The 17,499-nt window shown below is 43.2% G+C and overlaps 1 protein-coding gene across 1 annotated transcript; it reads left to right on the forward strand.

Moving 5' to 3' along the window:
- The first annotated feature begins 4,597 nt into the window (after nucleotides 1-4,597).
- LOC137525654 (hemoglobin larval subunit alpha-like) lies at nucleotides 4,598-11,704 on the forward strand. The gene is made up of 3 exons (XM_068246808.1): nucleotides 4,598-4,703; nucleotides 8,012-8,213; nucleotides 11,423-11,704. The coding sequence occupies exons 1-3, from the start codon at nucleotides 4,609-4,611 to the stop codon at nucleotides 11,543-11,545; spliced, it is 420 nt and encodes a 139-aa protein (XP_068102909.1). The 5' UTR covers nucleotides 4,598-4,608; the 3' UTR covers nucleotides 11,546-11,704.
- The last annotated feature ends 5,795 nt before the right edge of the window (nucleotides 11,705-17,499 follow it).

Consider the following 17,499-nt stretch of genomic DNA (forward strand, 5'->3'; position numbering starts at 1 on the left):
CTCAGCCGGCGGTTTCCGCCACGCAGGTACATGATGGAGTTGTGCCTGGGACTATGGTGAATGCGGGGGAGGCCGCCGCATCGCTGAGCGGCATGGCGGCTATCCCCGCGTCGTTATGCAAGCAGAAGGGGAGTCAGCTGATCAGCCGGTCAGCTGACTCCAACACTGATCCTGATTGGCTGAGTGACTGGGGCGGCGCTAAGGAGCGCTCCCAGTATATATAGGACATGCCTGTCAGTTGTTCCTCGTCTGCTGTTGCATATGCTACGTGTCAGCCCTCAGACCCTTAGTCAGATCCGAAAGTGTGCTAGAACCAGAAGGAGCTGGGGATCCACACTTAGCCAGATTCTGTTGATAGCTTAAAGTACTAATTGAATTGTATTATTTGTTATGACCCTCTGCTAGCCTTGACTACTCTTCCGTCTTTTGATTCTGTGCCTTTGCCTATCTGATCTAGTTGCCGACTTAGCTTATACCTCACTCTGATTCAGTCTTCTGCCTTTATACTGTATCTGTCCGTGTGTTGCCGAACCTGCTTGTCTGACTCTTCTGCCCTCACCAGTGAGCTTAGTTCTGGTGAGGGATTCTCAGTTCAGTAATCACCTGCTCCTCAGGTTGATAGCTGCAGTATAGTCTGAATCACCTGCTCCTCAGGTTGATAGCTGCAGTATAGTCTGAATCACCTGCTCCTCAGGTTGATAGCTGCAGTACAGTCTGAATTACCTGCTCCTCAGGTAGATAGCTGCAGTACAGTCTTAATCACCTGCTCCTCAGGTAGATAGCTGCAATACAGTCTTAATCACCTGCTCCTCAGGTGACTACCTACGCGGTACTGTCTGGATCTCCTGCCCCTCAGGTGATCACCTGCTGCAGTACAGTCTGAATCACTCGCTCCACGAGTGATCAGTATACATTGTCTTACTGTGCATCACCCGCTCCTCGGGTGAACCTATCACTAACTCATCTGTGTCTCCACCCTGCTGGAGTACTGATTACAGTGTTCTTTAGAGATACCTCCTTTTACCAGCTCTTCTGGGATAGTGGGTATCTCTATCTATATTTACTGTTGCACCAAACACTTATCTTACACCTGGGTGTCCTGTGTCTTGCATTATTGATGATTCTGCAGATCACCACATAATCAGGTATAACATCTGTATTATTGGTGATACTGCAGATCACCAATAATCAGAAAATCAGTTCTTGCTGACACCGATCGTTACAGGGTGTCATCGGCATACAGGTGGTAATTGAAACCCATGGAGGAGATGATTTTGCCAATTGAGGCAGTATAGAGTGAGAACAGTAGTGGTCCTAGGACGGAACCTTGAGAAACACCAACTGAGAGGGGTGTAGGAGTGGATGAGGAGCCATTGAAAAATGTTGTGAAGGAGCGGTTGGAGAGGTAGGAGGAGATCCAGGCTAAGGCTAGGTCCTGAATGCCCATTAGCTTCAGGGAGTGGAGGAGGAGGGAGTGGTCGACAGTGTCAAATGCTGAGGAGAGGTCCAGGAGGAGCAGGATGGAGTATTTACCTTCGGCTTTGGCAAGGGCAAGGTCATTGACCACTTTGGTGAGGGCTGTTTCTGTAGAATGGGCTGTGCAAAAACAGTAGAAGGGTAACTTGAGTGAATATACTGAAGGCAGTTACCTTAAATTACATAGAAATGGTAAGATTGGATGAAAAAGATTGGATCATTAGGGGCCACCTTAAGGCTGATTAATGAACCAGATGTTGTGATCCCCCCTGAGTGCTTATATATACCTCTAGTTGAAGAGGTTAACTGGGTGAGTGCGGGCTGTTTGGGGGGGTACCTTACACTCACTTGGTGCCTGTAAATTGGGTGTGGAAATCACTCTGGTGCATATTGCTGGTGAAGGGGAAGCCTGAGCCTGACAGTACTACCCTATGGAACTCTTTTTTGTCTTTTAAGAGTGGACACAGTGGCAGTGGAGGAGCTGTCCTGGAGATTACCTGGAAGTTTTCTTCATCTTAAGAGACTGTGAGCTTGTAGCACAATTGTTTTTTATTCTTTGTCTGGAAAAATTGATGCTGCAGCAAACTTGCTGCAGCAGATGGCGCAAAATGGATCCGTTTGAATGGATGGATGTGAACGGATCCATAGGTTAACATTTGATCCACCCGCATCCGTTTGGATCCGTTCCGTTCCGATCCACGAAAGGACCGTAGTTTACCACCAGTGTAAACCGGGTCTTAGTAGAAAATAAAGTACTGAGTTAACAAAAGTCTCCAACATGAGATGAGCAAAATGTATGTTCACCTAAGTAGAGCAAGTGAAAACACTTCCCACATTTGCTTTCATTTTCAATTATAAACACCTCCCAAATCTAATTATATCAAGAGAAACAAACACCAAAACAAATTTGAAAAAATCCATACTTCCTGCTGACCATTTGCAGCTATGGTAACTTTAGCATGGCATAGTTTTTACAACTGAATCATGTGAATAAACATTTGCATGCTTACATAGTCTCACACCCTTGGAAATAGTGACAGTTGCATCTGAATCACGCCTAAGGTGAGAAGTATAAGAATACTATACTGCATCAGAGCCTAATAAACATTTAGTAGTACACAAAAGCTAGAATTGAGTAGGTATTTGCATACATGTATCAAACAGGTGCAAGCACTGGCAATACACCTTACCTCAGGGCTGGATTTACCATAAGGCACTGTAGGCACGGGCCCACAGGCGTCTCATAATGGATAGGCGCTCACTCCCCTCCTCTTGTTCTTCCCTCCCTCCTTTCCAGAATGGAATGTAAATGAGAGGTTAGTCACCCAGCTCTCGGCATTCCATTGGGGGAACTCCACTAGCTACTTAATTCCTCTGGGTACCTCTGGCTACCTAATGCTAGGGGACACCTGTAGCTGCCTATGATGGGCAAGGGAAGTAAGGGAGAAGTGACTGTGGGGCCAGCCAGCAAATGTGTGATGCAGTTCGGCAGGGGTTTTTAGGTTCATGGAGGGCGGAGTCTAGGGTGCCAGGACATCTGTGCCTATAGGCTCCTTTGATGTAAGTCTGGGCCGCCTTACCTACAAAAGGCCGCACACAAATCAGTATATTCTGCTCAACTGTGAATTTATTTGTGCTATATATATAAAAATATCCCAGTTGGGGACTGACAATAAGCCCAATAAAGTCGTTATATCAAGATGGAGTAAATTCATAGAGAATAGCTAGAAATACTAATTAGATTAAGAATCTTCTAGTACCATAGTACCCATTGCAGGACTTTCACACTAAGCATTGTACCAACTATAGCATGGCAATAAAACAACAGGTTTTTTTTGTACCCCTTATAGGGCTAATTGTTAATTGCTCGTTAGCCCTTATAGGGCTAATTGTTAACTTGGGATGGTCCCACAGCGAGTACAACTTGTATGCTAGAGAGTAGAAGTTTTTTTTTTAAGACATTACACCAACTACCTTTGTAAACTGTAGTGCGAGTATGAATTTTACAATGGTATTAAGTCATATTTTGATATAATTATCAAATCAAATAATTAATACCTGTATTTAGGCCTATGTGATGATTTGCAGTAAAGTCTCAATTATTTGGCACCGATGGGGATCGGCTAATGCTGGATAAATGTGCTTGAGAGTCAATGGTAAAAATAGGCCTAGATAATACATTACTGTACCCAACACTATATACATACTATGATATCTGTATTAAATGTAAAAATACAGTAATGAAACATATATCAACCTTGGGGGAGCTGTGGAACCCAGTCTTTAACCGTTTCAGGACCATGCTAATTGAAATGTATGCCCTGTTTGGGACCTGTTATCCCGACCAGGTCATTGATTTCAATTAGCCTGCCTCACCCTACCGCTGCCGTCAATCACGCTACTGCAGCCCCCACGCCCAGAGCTCCCTGAGCCGGTCCGGAGTCGATTTCATTGGCTCTTGACCACATGATCACTGTGAGCCAATCTCATGACAGGATGCTGAGATCATTAGCAGAGGTCTCCATGTAAAAACATATTACTCTGTAAACAGGGCAGTGTAAATCAACATGCTTGATGATCTATCTTTCTTCTCTTTTAAATAATATACTTAGAGATACCCCCTGAAAAGTCTAATCACCTTGCATGAGGTTGTTCTGGTTTGCACGTGACTACCCACATAAAGGACTTGAGCAGTCAACAAAGGCCATTCAAAAGCAGACAGTACAAAGGAATTTTATATAAATATAAGGTTTTACCATACGCACTTTACAGGAGACAATAAATTCCTTCTCAGTTTTATTAAATATGTTTCACATTTTCATCTATCAATGCTTTTCTTATGTAGCTTTTTTTTTTCATTGGAAGAAGATAAAACATAGCAGCATGTCAGTAGATGTGGTTAACTAGGGCTAAATAGATTGTAGAAGCCAGAGGTCAGCAATCTGTAAGATGCTGAATGGTCACACAGTTGTACATGGGCTGCAGTTTTCCTTTGGGTGTATCTTCTATCTGATCACTGGACATGGGAGGTCTTGCTGCCCTTCTCTCTATAAAAGTGGAGAGTGCAGAGCAGAACAATACAACTATCCTGCATCTCTCTCTGTACCTACCGGCAACAACACAGAAGCAAAAATGACTTTCTCTGATGCTGAGAAGGCTGCCATTCAGGCTATCTTGAGCAAAGCCTCCGGACATGAGGACGCTCTTGGCGGTGAAGCACTAGAAAGGTATCCTCTTTATTCTATTTCAAAAGTTTTTCATTGAAAACTAAGGTTGATTATGCACAATGAAGTTAGGAATGCAAAAGATCATGCTTGATAAAGAAACGCACAGGTTTAATTTTCAGTATAGGTTATAAAAGGCATTCATTTCATGCTTTACTTTCTTTTTATTCCTACTGAGCCTAATTTCAGCATTTTACTGTTACTTTAACAAAGTGACACTGTAATGTCAGGAATATGTAGGCTTTCATATTTATTTCCTTATATCAATGCCATCTGTCCTGCTGATCTTTCCCATTTCAGCAGTGTCTGAATCACACACCCAAAACAAGCATGCGGTAGAGTTGTCGAAGATTAGTAAGTGCACCTTATCTGCATCCTTATTCTGGGACTGTCTGTGTCTAATTTTTATTGGCCAATGAATGGCCAATTCTATCACTTCCATGTAGTATGAAGCGACTAGATTGTGAATACAATGAGCAGATTGTGTAAGTAAGCTCTCATACTACATTGGCATGGTAAAATTGGCCAATTACATTTAGATGTGTGTACGCACCCTTAGCCTAAGTTCATAGTATGGGGTTTATTTACAAAGCTTACTTATTTTTCACCTTAATTGTAAGGAAAGCTAATGCATAAGATAAATAAGGAGAGATAATTCAACAGAAAAGCTCTGTGAATCAATATTATGGCCCTTATTCTCATCTAGGTTTTCTCATTGGAGATAATTGTTCATCTTAACGCAACTTTTCCTAACTGAAAATAACTTTTCAGCACTCTGCAATTGCAAAAGTACCAAAACATAGGTAAATAAGTATGTGTTTGCTTCTTGCTTGTGACTTATAAAGCATTTAATTGATAAGGTATAAAAATATCACCTTGGAGAAAAAGTTTATTGAAAATGGGCCACTGACCCTTATGCACTTAAAGGGACACTTAAAGCGGAATATAACCCTGCATTTCAACTTTGCTCTAAAATATTATTTACAGCATATTATATGCAAAAAGCATTTTTTTTTTACTAGACCAGCATTGGAAGGGTTAAACACAGACGTTTCAAGTTCCGTGGCGAGATATGCAGAAGTTCAGATTGTTACATTCTATGTATCTATTGATAAACAGTTACACACTCTTTGGCAGTCCTCCAAGCTCCTTCTCAGTCAGAGAGATGAGTCACATTAAACACTTAGATACATTTCTGTAAACAAAATGTATCTCTTTTCAGCTTCGGATGCGTCTGCAGAAATCTAAAGGAACTTTAAAGCCCTGTGTAACCCTTCCAATGCTGGTCTAGTAAAAAAAAAAAATGCTGGTTGCATATAATATACTGTAAATAATGTTTTAGAGCAAAGTTGAAATGCAGGGTTATATTCCGCTTTAAGGCTCGGGAAAAAAAAGACTTTTACTCACCTGGGGCTTCCACCAGCCCCCTGCAGTTGTCCGGTGCTTTTTTTTTTTTCGAGCCTTCAGTGTCCCTTTAACTTTTTCTCCTAAGTTTTCTCCTAGGTGATATTTTCACACCTTATCAATATAATGCCTTTTAAACCCCAACAGCAAGCAAGAAAATATGCAGAATCATTTTGGAAAATACTTTTCCACCTTCTTTTTGGCCCTTTTTCAATTGCAAAGTGCTGAAAAGTTAATTTAAATAGAAGATTAAAAATTATCTCCTAGGAGAAAACTTGGAGAAAAAGTTAATTGAATAAGTGCCCAGATGCAAAAATATGAAAATTGGATCAGGCCCATTGTCTGTTGCGTTATTAATCGTATGCTTGAACATGAACAATTGCTGTGTTAGGTGTGACTTTTTGCACACATTTATCCAGAAATGCACTGTAGAAAGTGCATTAGGACAACGTGGTCCATTATAACACAGTGATGCGAACATGTCCATACAATTGTATAGGCACTGAGGTCACATGAGTTCACATGCAGCAACATAACACAACGCAATGTGCATAGTATGAATGCACCCTTCAAGTATTGGAGGCAAATGATCAGCAATACAGGCAGGCAATCATCATTGTTCACAAGGATATAAATAGAGCAGCTTCCAAATTCCTCTGCCTTGTCAATTTAAGAGAAAACCTCGTGGAGAGGTGAGCTTTGTCTCTAGTAATCAAGTAATAGCCACACAAAAAATGTTATTCTTATGTGTTTATAAAGTCTTGGATCCCATACTGGCCATACACGTATCGATTTTTCAAAGCAATGTCGAGATGATGATGTGAAAGGACCACTATCATGAAAAATTGAAAAACTGAGGTATACGTTTGTCCCAGATTACAATTCACTGTAAATGACATTTTTCTTATGTTGCTGTCACTTATAGTAAGCAGTTAACATCTGACAGGTTTTGGACCAGTCCAGCTCCTCATGGAGGATTCTTAGTATTTCCTTAATTTTTTACAGAGTTACAGAGTACCCAGCAAGAGTACCCAGAGTACCCAGCAAGATCATGGTGAACCAGAACTCCTAGGAGTGTGTAAGGGGCTCAGTGCTGCGTAATATGTTGCCACTTTATAAATACAATAAATAAATAAGGGGCTGCAAAGGACCAAAAAGCCCTCTTACTAAAATGTTATGCAAAACAAAAGTTTGCTTTCTTAAAACAGAAAGTATTGGCAATAATTCAGGATGGAGTGAGCTCCGAGATGTCTCCCAGTGAAGGGTAATTTGCATATATTCAGCAGTGATGCACTGGGAGACATCTCTGGGCTCACTCCATCCTGAATTATTGCCAATACTTTCTGTTTTAAGAAAGCACATTTTAGTTTTTGTTCTTCAATCTTTACGAAAGCACTCCTTGGAAAGGACCTATAGAAAGATGTTGGCTAGCCTGCCTACGCATTTGCACACTATTTTGGGAGTTGGACCGAGAAACTGCGATTCAGTAATTGCTTTTGAAAATAAATAATCCCCCATGAGGAGATGGACTAGTCCAAAACCTGTTAGATCTGTCAGATTTTTACTGCTTACTGTAAGTGATAGGAACATTGCAGAAAAGTAAATTATGGTGCATTTTACTCTGGGAGAAATCTACATTTTATATGTTTGTATTTGAAACTTTAAAATTTTTCAGGATAGTGGTCCTCTAGTCACTTTAATAGAATGGCGGCCATCTATTCCCCATGCACAAACATGGATTCACTTTTGATCCGTTTTTGGCAGTTTATCGAATGAATGTTTCTTTGGACATGTTGGAAAATCTCTATGCGTGATGTGGGGGGGGGGGGGGGGGGAGGAATGGTTCACTATATATGTAAATCATATCATATTCTACTGGAGATTAAATGACACTTTATATCTTGCAGGCTTTTTAAGTGCTATCCACAAACAAAGACATACTTCAGTAAGATGAACCTGGAGCATGGATCCCCCGCTGTGAAGGCCCTAGGAGGCAAGGTGCTGAAAGCCATTGGTCTTGCCAACCAACATATCGACAACCCGAGTAAAGCCCTGAGTGCCCTGAGGGACCTGCATGCACACAACAGAGTGGATCCACAGAACTTTGCTGTAAGATATTCATTTTACCACAATTGTGCAGTATTAGTACTATAGTAGAAGGGGATCAGGTTAATATGCCTCTTTTGCAGATTGGAACTGTAACATGATGTTGGGAATGGCGGGGGTGTCCTGATTAATATAAACTGCATTCCAAATGATGGACAACCCAGTAGTAAGTGCACATGGTGCAATAGACTATAGGATAATTAGTGATGGGGAGGGCTTAGTAATGGCTCCCTACTTCCTTAAAGGACCACTATCATGAAAATGTTGTCGGTTTAAAACGCATGTAAATATGTACACGCACGCACGCACGCACGCACGCACACACACACACACACACACACACACGCACGCACGCACGCACGCACGCACGCACGCACACACACACACACACACACACACACACACACACACACACACCTACACACACACCACTACATGTATCGCTGAATGAAATGCACTATAAATTACGTTTTCTATTTTGCTGTCGCTTACACTAATCCAGAGCCGGATCATCCACAAGGCAATTCTAGTCAGTTACCTAGGGCCTGGAGAGAGTCTAGGGGCCTGGTGGATGCTACCAAATCTTACTAAAAAAAAAAAAAAAGTGACCTTCAGCGATGGGCAAAACCCGCTATCTTGCCTAGGGCACCATGTCACCTTAATCATTTTTTGCACTAACTAGTAAAAAGCAGACAGATCTGACAGTTTTTGGACAAGTCCATTTCTATATGGGGTTCCTGCATTTCCTTTACCACTCCTTGTAAAAAAAATATGTACAAAGATGTCAGCCAGCCTCCCAGCTCATTTGCACACTATTTTGCCAGTTGGACTGAGCAAATGTCATTCATTCATTCATTTCTTTTGAAAATAAAGAACACGCTGAGAATCCTCTATAAGGGGATGGACTAGTCCAAAACTTATCAGACCTGTCAGAATTTAACTACCTACTGTAAATGACAGCAACATAGGAAAAAATACATTTATAGTGTATTTTATTCCGGGTCAAATGTACATTTTATACATATGAACTTTTCATTTTAATTTTAGGCAATAGTGGTCCTTTAACTGGCACCATCTCAGTGCAAAATAATCCAATGCACATATTCAGTTAGGCTGATTTGTCAAGAAAGGTGCAAAGAAATTTGGAGCAAGAGTAGAAAAGCTTATCACTCACAACCAACCGCAATTACAGTAATGTTTTACTTTTCAGTAGAAACGTGACTGATTGTTCTGGCGGTTGCTCAGTCGAGTTGGGCAACGTTGTGCTGTTGCCATAGTCAATGTGGTGTCTTCTACTTCTTGTGCTGTCATCCAATAAAAATCTTTTTGTATGAGGGCACAGGAGGTGGTTTTGTTAAGAAATATCTTTCATGCTGATAACTGAAGATCTTTTGCATAGCTAGTGGTTGGTCAGAACAACAATAGCCTTCAATAACTATGGCTTATTCTCATATTGCTTCTCATCGCTCTTTACTGCACCATTATTTACTAAATCAGCTGTTTTGGACTGTTTAATTGTTGGCTTGCATTTTTCATATATTTTTACCGCATATCTTGCCGGTAAACCTTTTCTATTGTAGTCTCAGGGTCATAGCCCACTAAAGCGCTTTTAGCTGCGCTTTGGAATTTGGTGATTGCTGTGCAAACAGCTTGCAAAAATTATTTGCGATTGCGATTAGCATTCTGTAGTGGGTGCCCAGTCTAAGTAATACCAAAATACTGACGGTAAACCAGGTAAACTAAGATGTAAACATTTTTTCACCATGTGCTAAATTACTAGTTATCATTTGTTTTATGGTATTGCTTATCATGCATCTTTAGAGGCAGCAAATTTAAATATAAGAACCGTGTTTAACCACTTCGTCCACAGGTCAGTAGATATATGTCCTCTGTGACTTCATCCAAGCCACAGGTCAGTAAAATCTACTGACTTGTACAAAAGCAGTGCTGTGCAGGATTGGGCTTGCTCCTGTGCACATTTCTGGCACTATCTGATGCAGCACTAATTGGTGAATGGGAATATATGTTTCCTGAGCTAATGAGATTGATTTTTACTATTAACAATACTTTTATTTTCTCATTTCATAGTGAAAAATACACTCTGTAGCATTTTTTCAGAATCAAATATCTTCCCCATAAATTGTGACCGGAACATAACCTAAGTTTTGTTAAAAGCAGTAAGAATAGCCAAACAAAATTTGTGTTTTTTATCTACAGTAGCACTTTTATTTTTAAACTGGAATTAGTAAAACTGAGAAATGTTTGTTCTATTTTTTTCTTTGTTTTCCCATTAAAATTCATAGAAAACAAAATTGTTCGAAGGAAAAAATGGCATACAATGAAAGCATAGTTAGTCTTGAAAAAAACAATATATATTTCATTTCTGTGTCCTAAGTAGGGATAAAGTTATTTATGATTAAATAAGGACATAGCTAAACTGTCAAAACTGCTCTGGTCAATAAGTGGGAAAAAAGGTCTGGATGTGAAGTGGTTATGGTCTTAGGGCTATCATTTTATTACACAAATTTTATGCTATAGAATGATCATGCTTGGTTGTTTTTATCATCAATGTGGGCGTACAAATGATGACAACAAACATGCTTGTAATTTGGATAGTATACCCGTAATTAAAAAAAATCGATTCATGTACAGATATTTTTTGGAATCTCTAAAGTCCATCAAACTGATTCTATTGATTTTTGTAGATGTAAAAAAGTAATCTCAGATTGGTGAAAGACGTGTTTTCCTTGCTTTGGTGAAGAAGAGTTTCCTGCATTATGACTGGTACACACCATGATTTCTATCAGACGGGTCAAATAGATTATTCCTGATAGGTATGATCGGATTTCCGATAGTTTTTCTGATCAATCAGAATCAAAAAATCAATCAGAAAAACGATCAGAAGTCTGATTGGGCATGTCAGAAATAATTTATTCCACCCATCTATCTGATGGAAATTGCATGGTGTGTACCAGGCATTACTGCCACTCTTCAAGTATTTATAGCTAATCAAAGGCAGAGTGCTTTGACACAGAAATTACAGTTAAACTAAACAAAATGCTTTTTCCCTATACAAATCTCAGTTCCTTATATGTAGAAAAGTGGACAAAAATTCATTTCATTAATCAGTGAGCAAGAATATGTAATGACCAATCATTTCTAGGCAAAAGTACAGTTAACTAAATATTAAAGCAAAGTCTTATCTCTTGCAGCTTCTGAATGAATGCATCCTGGTTGTCCTGGCTGTCCACTTCCCAGAAGACTTCACACCATGTGTCCATGCTGCCTGGGACAAGTTCCTGGCTTCTATCTCTGCATGCTTGACCAAGTGCTGATAAACCAGAAACCTCTATTTCTCAACAAATTCCATAACAGCAAAAGGGCATTGACATCTCAATAAAGCATAAATTTTAAAACCTAAACATCTATCTATCTATCTATCTATCTATCTATCTATCTATCTATCTATCTATCTATCTATCTATCTATCTATCTATCTATCTATCTATCCTATTCTATATTTTTTACCTGGAATGATGTGAGAGGAAATCTTCATTGTTTAATACATTTTTTGTCCCATATTCTCCAAAGTAAAAAGTGCTAAAGAATTAATGAATCAGTGGTGTGCTTTTTTTCTCATATCTCAACTTGCATGGAGTATAAGGGATTACAAAGGCTGAGGGGGAACACTGATTTAAAAATAAACAAATCTGAAAAAGTAAAAAAAAAAGAAAAAAGAATAAGGCCCGGTTCACACCTGCATAGGAGTGGCAAACGGATCTGTGAAAACGGATCTGATCACCACCAGTCGATCAGATCTGTTTTCATTCCATTTCCACTCTGTTTCCGTTCCGCTGCTTCCGTTCCATTTCCCAACATCCCCCAGACCCAGGGGCGTAGCAATAGGGGGTGCAGAGGTAGCGACCGCATCGGGGCCCTTGGGCCAGAGGGGCCCCGAAGGGCCCTCCCTCAACTACAGTATTAGCTCTCTATTGGTCCTGTGCTCATAATTATCACTTCTATAGATACTGTGAATGGTGGTAATCACTAACAAACTGCTCCCCATCCCCTTCTTGCACCTCTGACACTGTAGTTGCCATTGGCAGGTTTTGGTGCGCAGTGGCAATTGTTATGTATAGAGTGCTTGGGGGGCCCCACTGTAAAACTTGCATCAGGGCCCACAGCACCTTAGCTACGCCACTGCCCAGACCCCCACCCCCAAAGTGGATTTTGGTCCTTAGAATTGTCAGTTTCTTCATTAGTGTGAAGAAGTGTTCCATTTTCTCATTGCCCCCAGTACAGCACTTCAGCTTCCATTTCTGTTCCGCTGGGCTCAGATGTCCGGAAAAATTGGTGCTGCAGCAAACTTGCTGCAGCAGATGGCGCAAAATGGATCCGTTTGAATGGATGGATGTGAACAGATCCATAGGTTAACATTTGATCCGTTAGGATCCGTTCCGTTCCGATCCACGAAGGGACCGTATTTTACCGCCAGTGTAAACCGGGTCTTAATAAAAATAAAGTACTGAGTTAACAAAAGTCTCCAACATGAGATGAGCAAAATGTATGAGCCCCTGATGAGACTTCCGGGTCGAAACGCGTAGGGCGGAGCCTTGAGAGGTGCAGTCATCTATGGCAACGTGGTTTGGCTTTTTTTGAATGGGCGGAGGTGGATGCATTGGGAGCGGTGTCCCGGGCACACCATCTGTTATATGCTTTCATACCTCAGATGTCTGTAAGTGCAATACCACTTGTCTTCTATTTTATTAAAACTGTACTTCACTATTATTACCTACTTGAGTCCTAGTGGTGGATTTGATCTAGGGCAGCAACGGATTCCCTTTGCTAGCATAATGGTGGCCACTAATGATCCAATCTTTTTCATCCAATCTTACCTAATTATTATTATTATTATTTTTTTTTATTGTATTTATAAAGCGCCAACATATTACGTAGCGCTGCACAATAGATAAATGGGTTAACATACAAGGTAGAACATACGGAAAGGGTGGGGGTGGAGACAATAGGTGCATTTTTTGAGAGGGTGTCTAACAGAACATATTATGGTGCTGGTGTAGGGGGGTATGCGAGCATGAAGAGGTGAGTCTTGAGAGCTTGTTTGAAGGTATTAAAGATGGGGGCGAGTCTGACGGCTAATGGGAGCGAGTTCCAGAGAGTAGGGGCAGCCCTGGTGAAGTCCTGCAATCGTGCATGTGACTGAGTTATGCGTGGTGCGACTAGGCGCAGGTCATTGGAGGATCGGAGGGGGCGGGCTGGTATGTGCCTGTGGACCAGATCATGATAATGGTAAACCTACCTCCCCTTAACTGCCAAAAACCACCCCCACCCACCATCTTTTTTCCCATCTTAACCTATTAAATAATGGGCAGGGACTACTTGGCATTGGATTAATTTAAGGCCATAGCAGCCCCTTCTTTATTCAGCCAATTAACAATATTCCAATATTCCATATTCCGTGTGACATGCACCCTTGTACCGGCTCCCAGCCGTGCACCTCGGCTCGGGGACAGCTGCATGCCCCAAAGTCGTCTCTCTCTTAATTCCCTTAAAACCACCGGATTTGTCACACGACAAATCTCGTTTCACAAGAAACCGATCTCTGGAGCCCCTTTTTACCCCTCCGGCTGCAATGACAAACAAAGACGTACCACACAAAACAGGAAATGAGGGAGGGAGGGAGCTTCTTCCATCTCCCTGCTACAGGCCGGAAGTGCCCGCCCCCTTACATCCGACGCCTAGCCCAGGAAGGTTTCCCTACGCCTCTCAGCGCTAAACCACCCGCCCCCTTACCTTGTTAACCCCTGCACTGCCCCATGACGCATGGGCAGCCAACCCGCTTCCCCTGTAAACCCAGCGCTGCCAGGGGAACGGCTACCCCATCATGGCCGGGCCCTCCGCACTCCGCTGGCTACAGCTTCGTGCCCTATCTTGATAATGGTAAGCCTACCTCCCCTTAACCACCAAAAACCACCCCCACCCACCATTTTCCTTCCCATCTTAACCTATTAAATAATGGACACGGACTACTTGGCATTGTATTAATTTAAGGCCATAGCAGCCCCTTCTTTATTCAGCCAATTAACAATATTCCAAAAACAATCATAGATAACCAACATAACCAAAAACATAACCAAAAACAGCATCCACAAAGAGCTGGGGTAAAGGGGTCTGGAGGCACCGAAATTCCGTCTGTCACAACACCCATGTGACATGCAGCCTTGTACCGGCCCCCAGCTGCGCACCTCGGCTCGGGGACAGCTGCATGCCCCAAAGTCGTCTCTCTCTTAATTCCCTTAAAACCACCGGATTTGTCCCGCGACAAATCTCATTTGCCAAGAAACCGACCTCCGGAGCCCCTTTTTACCCCTCCACCACGAAAAGGGCATGACCCCTTATGCCCTTGAGGCCCCCAACCTCAAAGCTCTTTGCACCCCATCTTCGATGCCCAGGGCCCATAAATCCATCCCAATGTCATTAAGATGAACCCCGTCCCTTCTAAGGAACAAACCAATCTCCTCCTCCAGTTCGAAATGTCGGATAGCCAACCCCCCATTCCTGATAAAGAACCTTGCCACCTCTTTGTTCAGTTTAATCCTTGCCTTGTTGACCTTATGAACCGAGTTTACCAACCTCCAATATTCCCGAGCCACTATGTCAGACCAAACTACAATGGTCTCTGGAAACAGGGACCATACCCTTAAAAAAATCAAATTTGATCTCCCTTATGACAATTCTGGTGGACCTAGCGGCCAGATCATTCCCCCCAACGTGCAAAACGAGGATATTGGGGGCTCTGTCCATGCGTGCCAACTTGTGTAGCTCCAGCAAAAGGCTGGGCTAAACCATCCCAGGGAAACCTATCCACCGGATACGTTCCTGCTCCCTTGGGAAGCCAAGCTGCCGGCCCTCAGGCCTCACATCAGCCCTTCTCGCCCCCCACTAACGTAGGAATGTCCCACAATCCAGACGATGAGCTGCAGACCTGCAACAAAAGAGAAACAAAAAACTGACAGCAATTGCCCTAGTACCCAAACGACCCCCCATCCTACACTAAATGGGGTCTAATATATGACTTGTACCGAGCTGACTCCCAACGCCCAATCTGCTTTATGACCCCCTCACTCAACCCCCAACGTGACGCCTCTGTAGCCGCCCCGATCTGAAAGGAGTGGGAGGCAAACTCCAGGAAAGGGAGGCCAAGTTGGCCTAAACATTTCCGAAATACCGCTACGAACTGAAAACGGGACATAGCCGTACCGTCCCGGTGCACCAAAAACACCGGCACCTGTGAAGGACCAGCCGCCCCTATCCTCTGTACGTTATAATGAGGGCATAACGGACCACCAATCTGAAACAGAGTGATGGTACGACCCCTACCCGACTGGTCGGTTTTTGAACGTGGTAAATAAATGACCACCATATCAGCGAGGACCGTGACGTGCTCTGCAAGGATGCCTCCCACTCCAGATTTGTTCCGGCTCACTAACTCCCCTATTCTGAAAGCCCTGAAAAAGGCCAGCATGAAAGCAGTCTGAAATAGACCGCACTTGTAACTTGAGGAACACAAACCTGGCAGCACCTCTGCCAGCCTACCCAACAATTCGAACCTCACCGGACGTCTGGCCTCTCTACGAACCACTCCCGCCTGGTAACCTCTAAGTGCCTGCCTCACACGAAAATCTTTTGTTACGTCTAAGAGCCACCTAACCTTAAACCAAAAGGCCAGAGCAGATAGCGTCTTAGCCACTGCTGACGCCGAAACACCTTCCACGAAATTTGTCCCCAAAAAATACAACAACAAACACAGCCGCTCTTCGTCCACTTGAATCATCAAAGCATCCCACAACCTCCCACTTGAATCATCAAAAAATCCCACGTGTTCCACACTAACGTGTACGCTGCCTCTGATGACTCCGATAACGATCTCCCGATCATACAGGATACCGCTCGAAAGGAATCCTCCGCGCCGTGGACGGGCAAGGAACCCCACGTTCTTTCGATCGTGGGAGCTGCCACCCGGAATCTGTCCCACTGGAATCGAGAAAGTGCCTCAGCAATGACATTGTCGACCCCAGGTAAATGTACAGCAGACAAGTAAATATTAAGCCGCAAACAATCCAACACCAATTGACGCATCAGACTTATCACCGGGGGAGAGGATGCCGAACAGCTGTTTATCGCCAAGACCACACCCATGTTGTCGCAGTTGATCCTGACCCGCTTGTTGGCTAGAGTTGGGCCGAACGGTTCGCCTGCGAACGGTTCCATGCGAACTTCCGTGGTTCGCGTTCGCGTCCCGCAGGCGAACCTTTGCGGAAGTTCGGTTCGCCCCATAATGCACATGGAGGGTCAACTTTGACCCTCTACATCACAGTCAGCAGGCCCAGTGTAGCCAATTAGGCTACACTAGCCCCTGGAGCCCCACCCCCCTTATATAAGGCAGGCAGCGGCGGCCATTACGGTCACTCGTGTGCCTGCATTAGTGAGAGTAGGGCGAGCTGCTGCAGACTGTCTCTCATAGGGAAAGATTAGTTAGGCTTAGCTTGTTCCTGGCTGCATACCTGTTCTGTGAACCCACCACTGCATACCTGTACTGTGAACCCACCACTGCATACCTGTTCAGTGAACCTGCCACTGCATACCTGTTCTGTGAACCCACCACTGCATACCTGTTCTGTGAACCCACCACTGCATACCTGTTCTGTGAACCCACCACTGCATACCTGTTCAGTGAACCCACCACTGCATACCTGTTCAGTGAACCCACCACTGCATACCTGTTCAGTGAACCTGCCACTGCATACCTGTTCTGTGAACCCACCACTGCATACCTGTTCAGTGAACCTGCCACTGCATACCTGTTCTGTGAACCCGCCACTGTATACCTGTTCTGTTCAGTGAACCCGCCACTGCATACCTGTTCTGTTCAGTGAACCCGCCACTGCATACCTGTTCCTCGCCATGGTGCGCACCAGTCCAGCACGGCCGTCACTACACAAACAGCTGTTTGCGGTGCGTTACACGGTGAGTTTGGTGTGTCAGTGTGAAGCAGTACCTTAATTACACTACCTGATTGATGTATACACATGCAAGATGTTTTAAAGCACTTTAGGCCTGTCATTTAGCATTCAATGTGATTTCTGCCCTTAAAACGCTGCTTTGCGTCAAATCCAGATTTTTCCCGGGGACTTTTGGCGTGTATCCCACTCCGCCATGCCCCCCTCCACGTGATAGACCCCTTGAAACATCTTTTCCATCACTTTTGTGG

Source organism: Hyperolius riggenbachi, chromosome 7 (genome assembly GCF_040937935.1).
Source record: "Hyperolius riggenbachi isolate aHypRig1 chromosome 7, aHypRig1.pri, whole genome shotgun sequence".
Lineage (NCBI taxonomy): Eukaryota > Metazoa > Chordata > Amphibia > Anura > Hyperoliidae > Hyperolius > Hyperolius riggenbachi.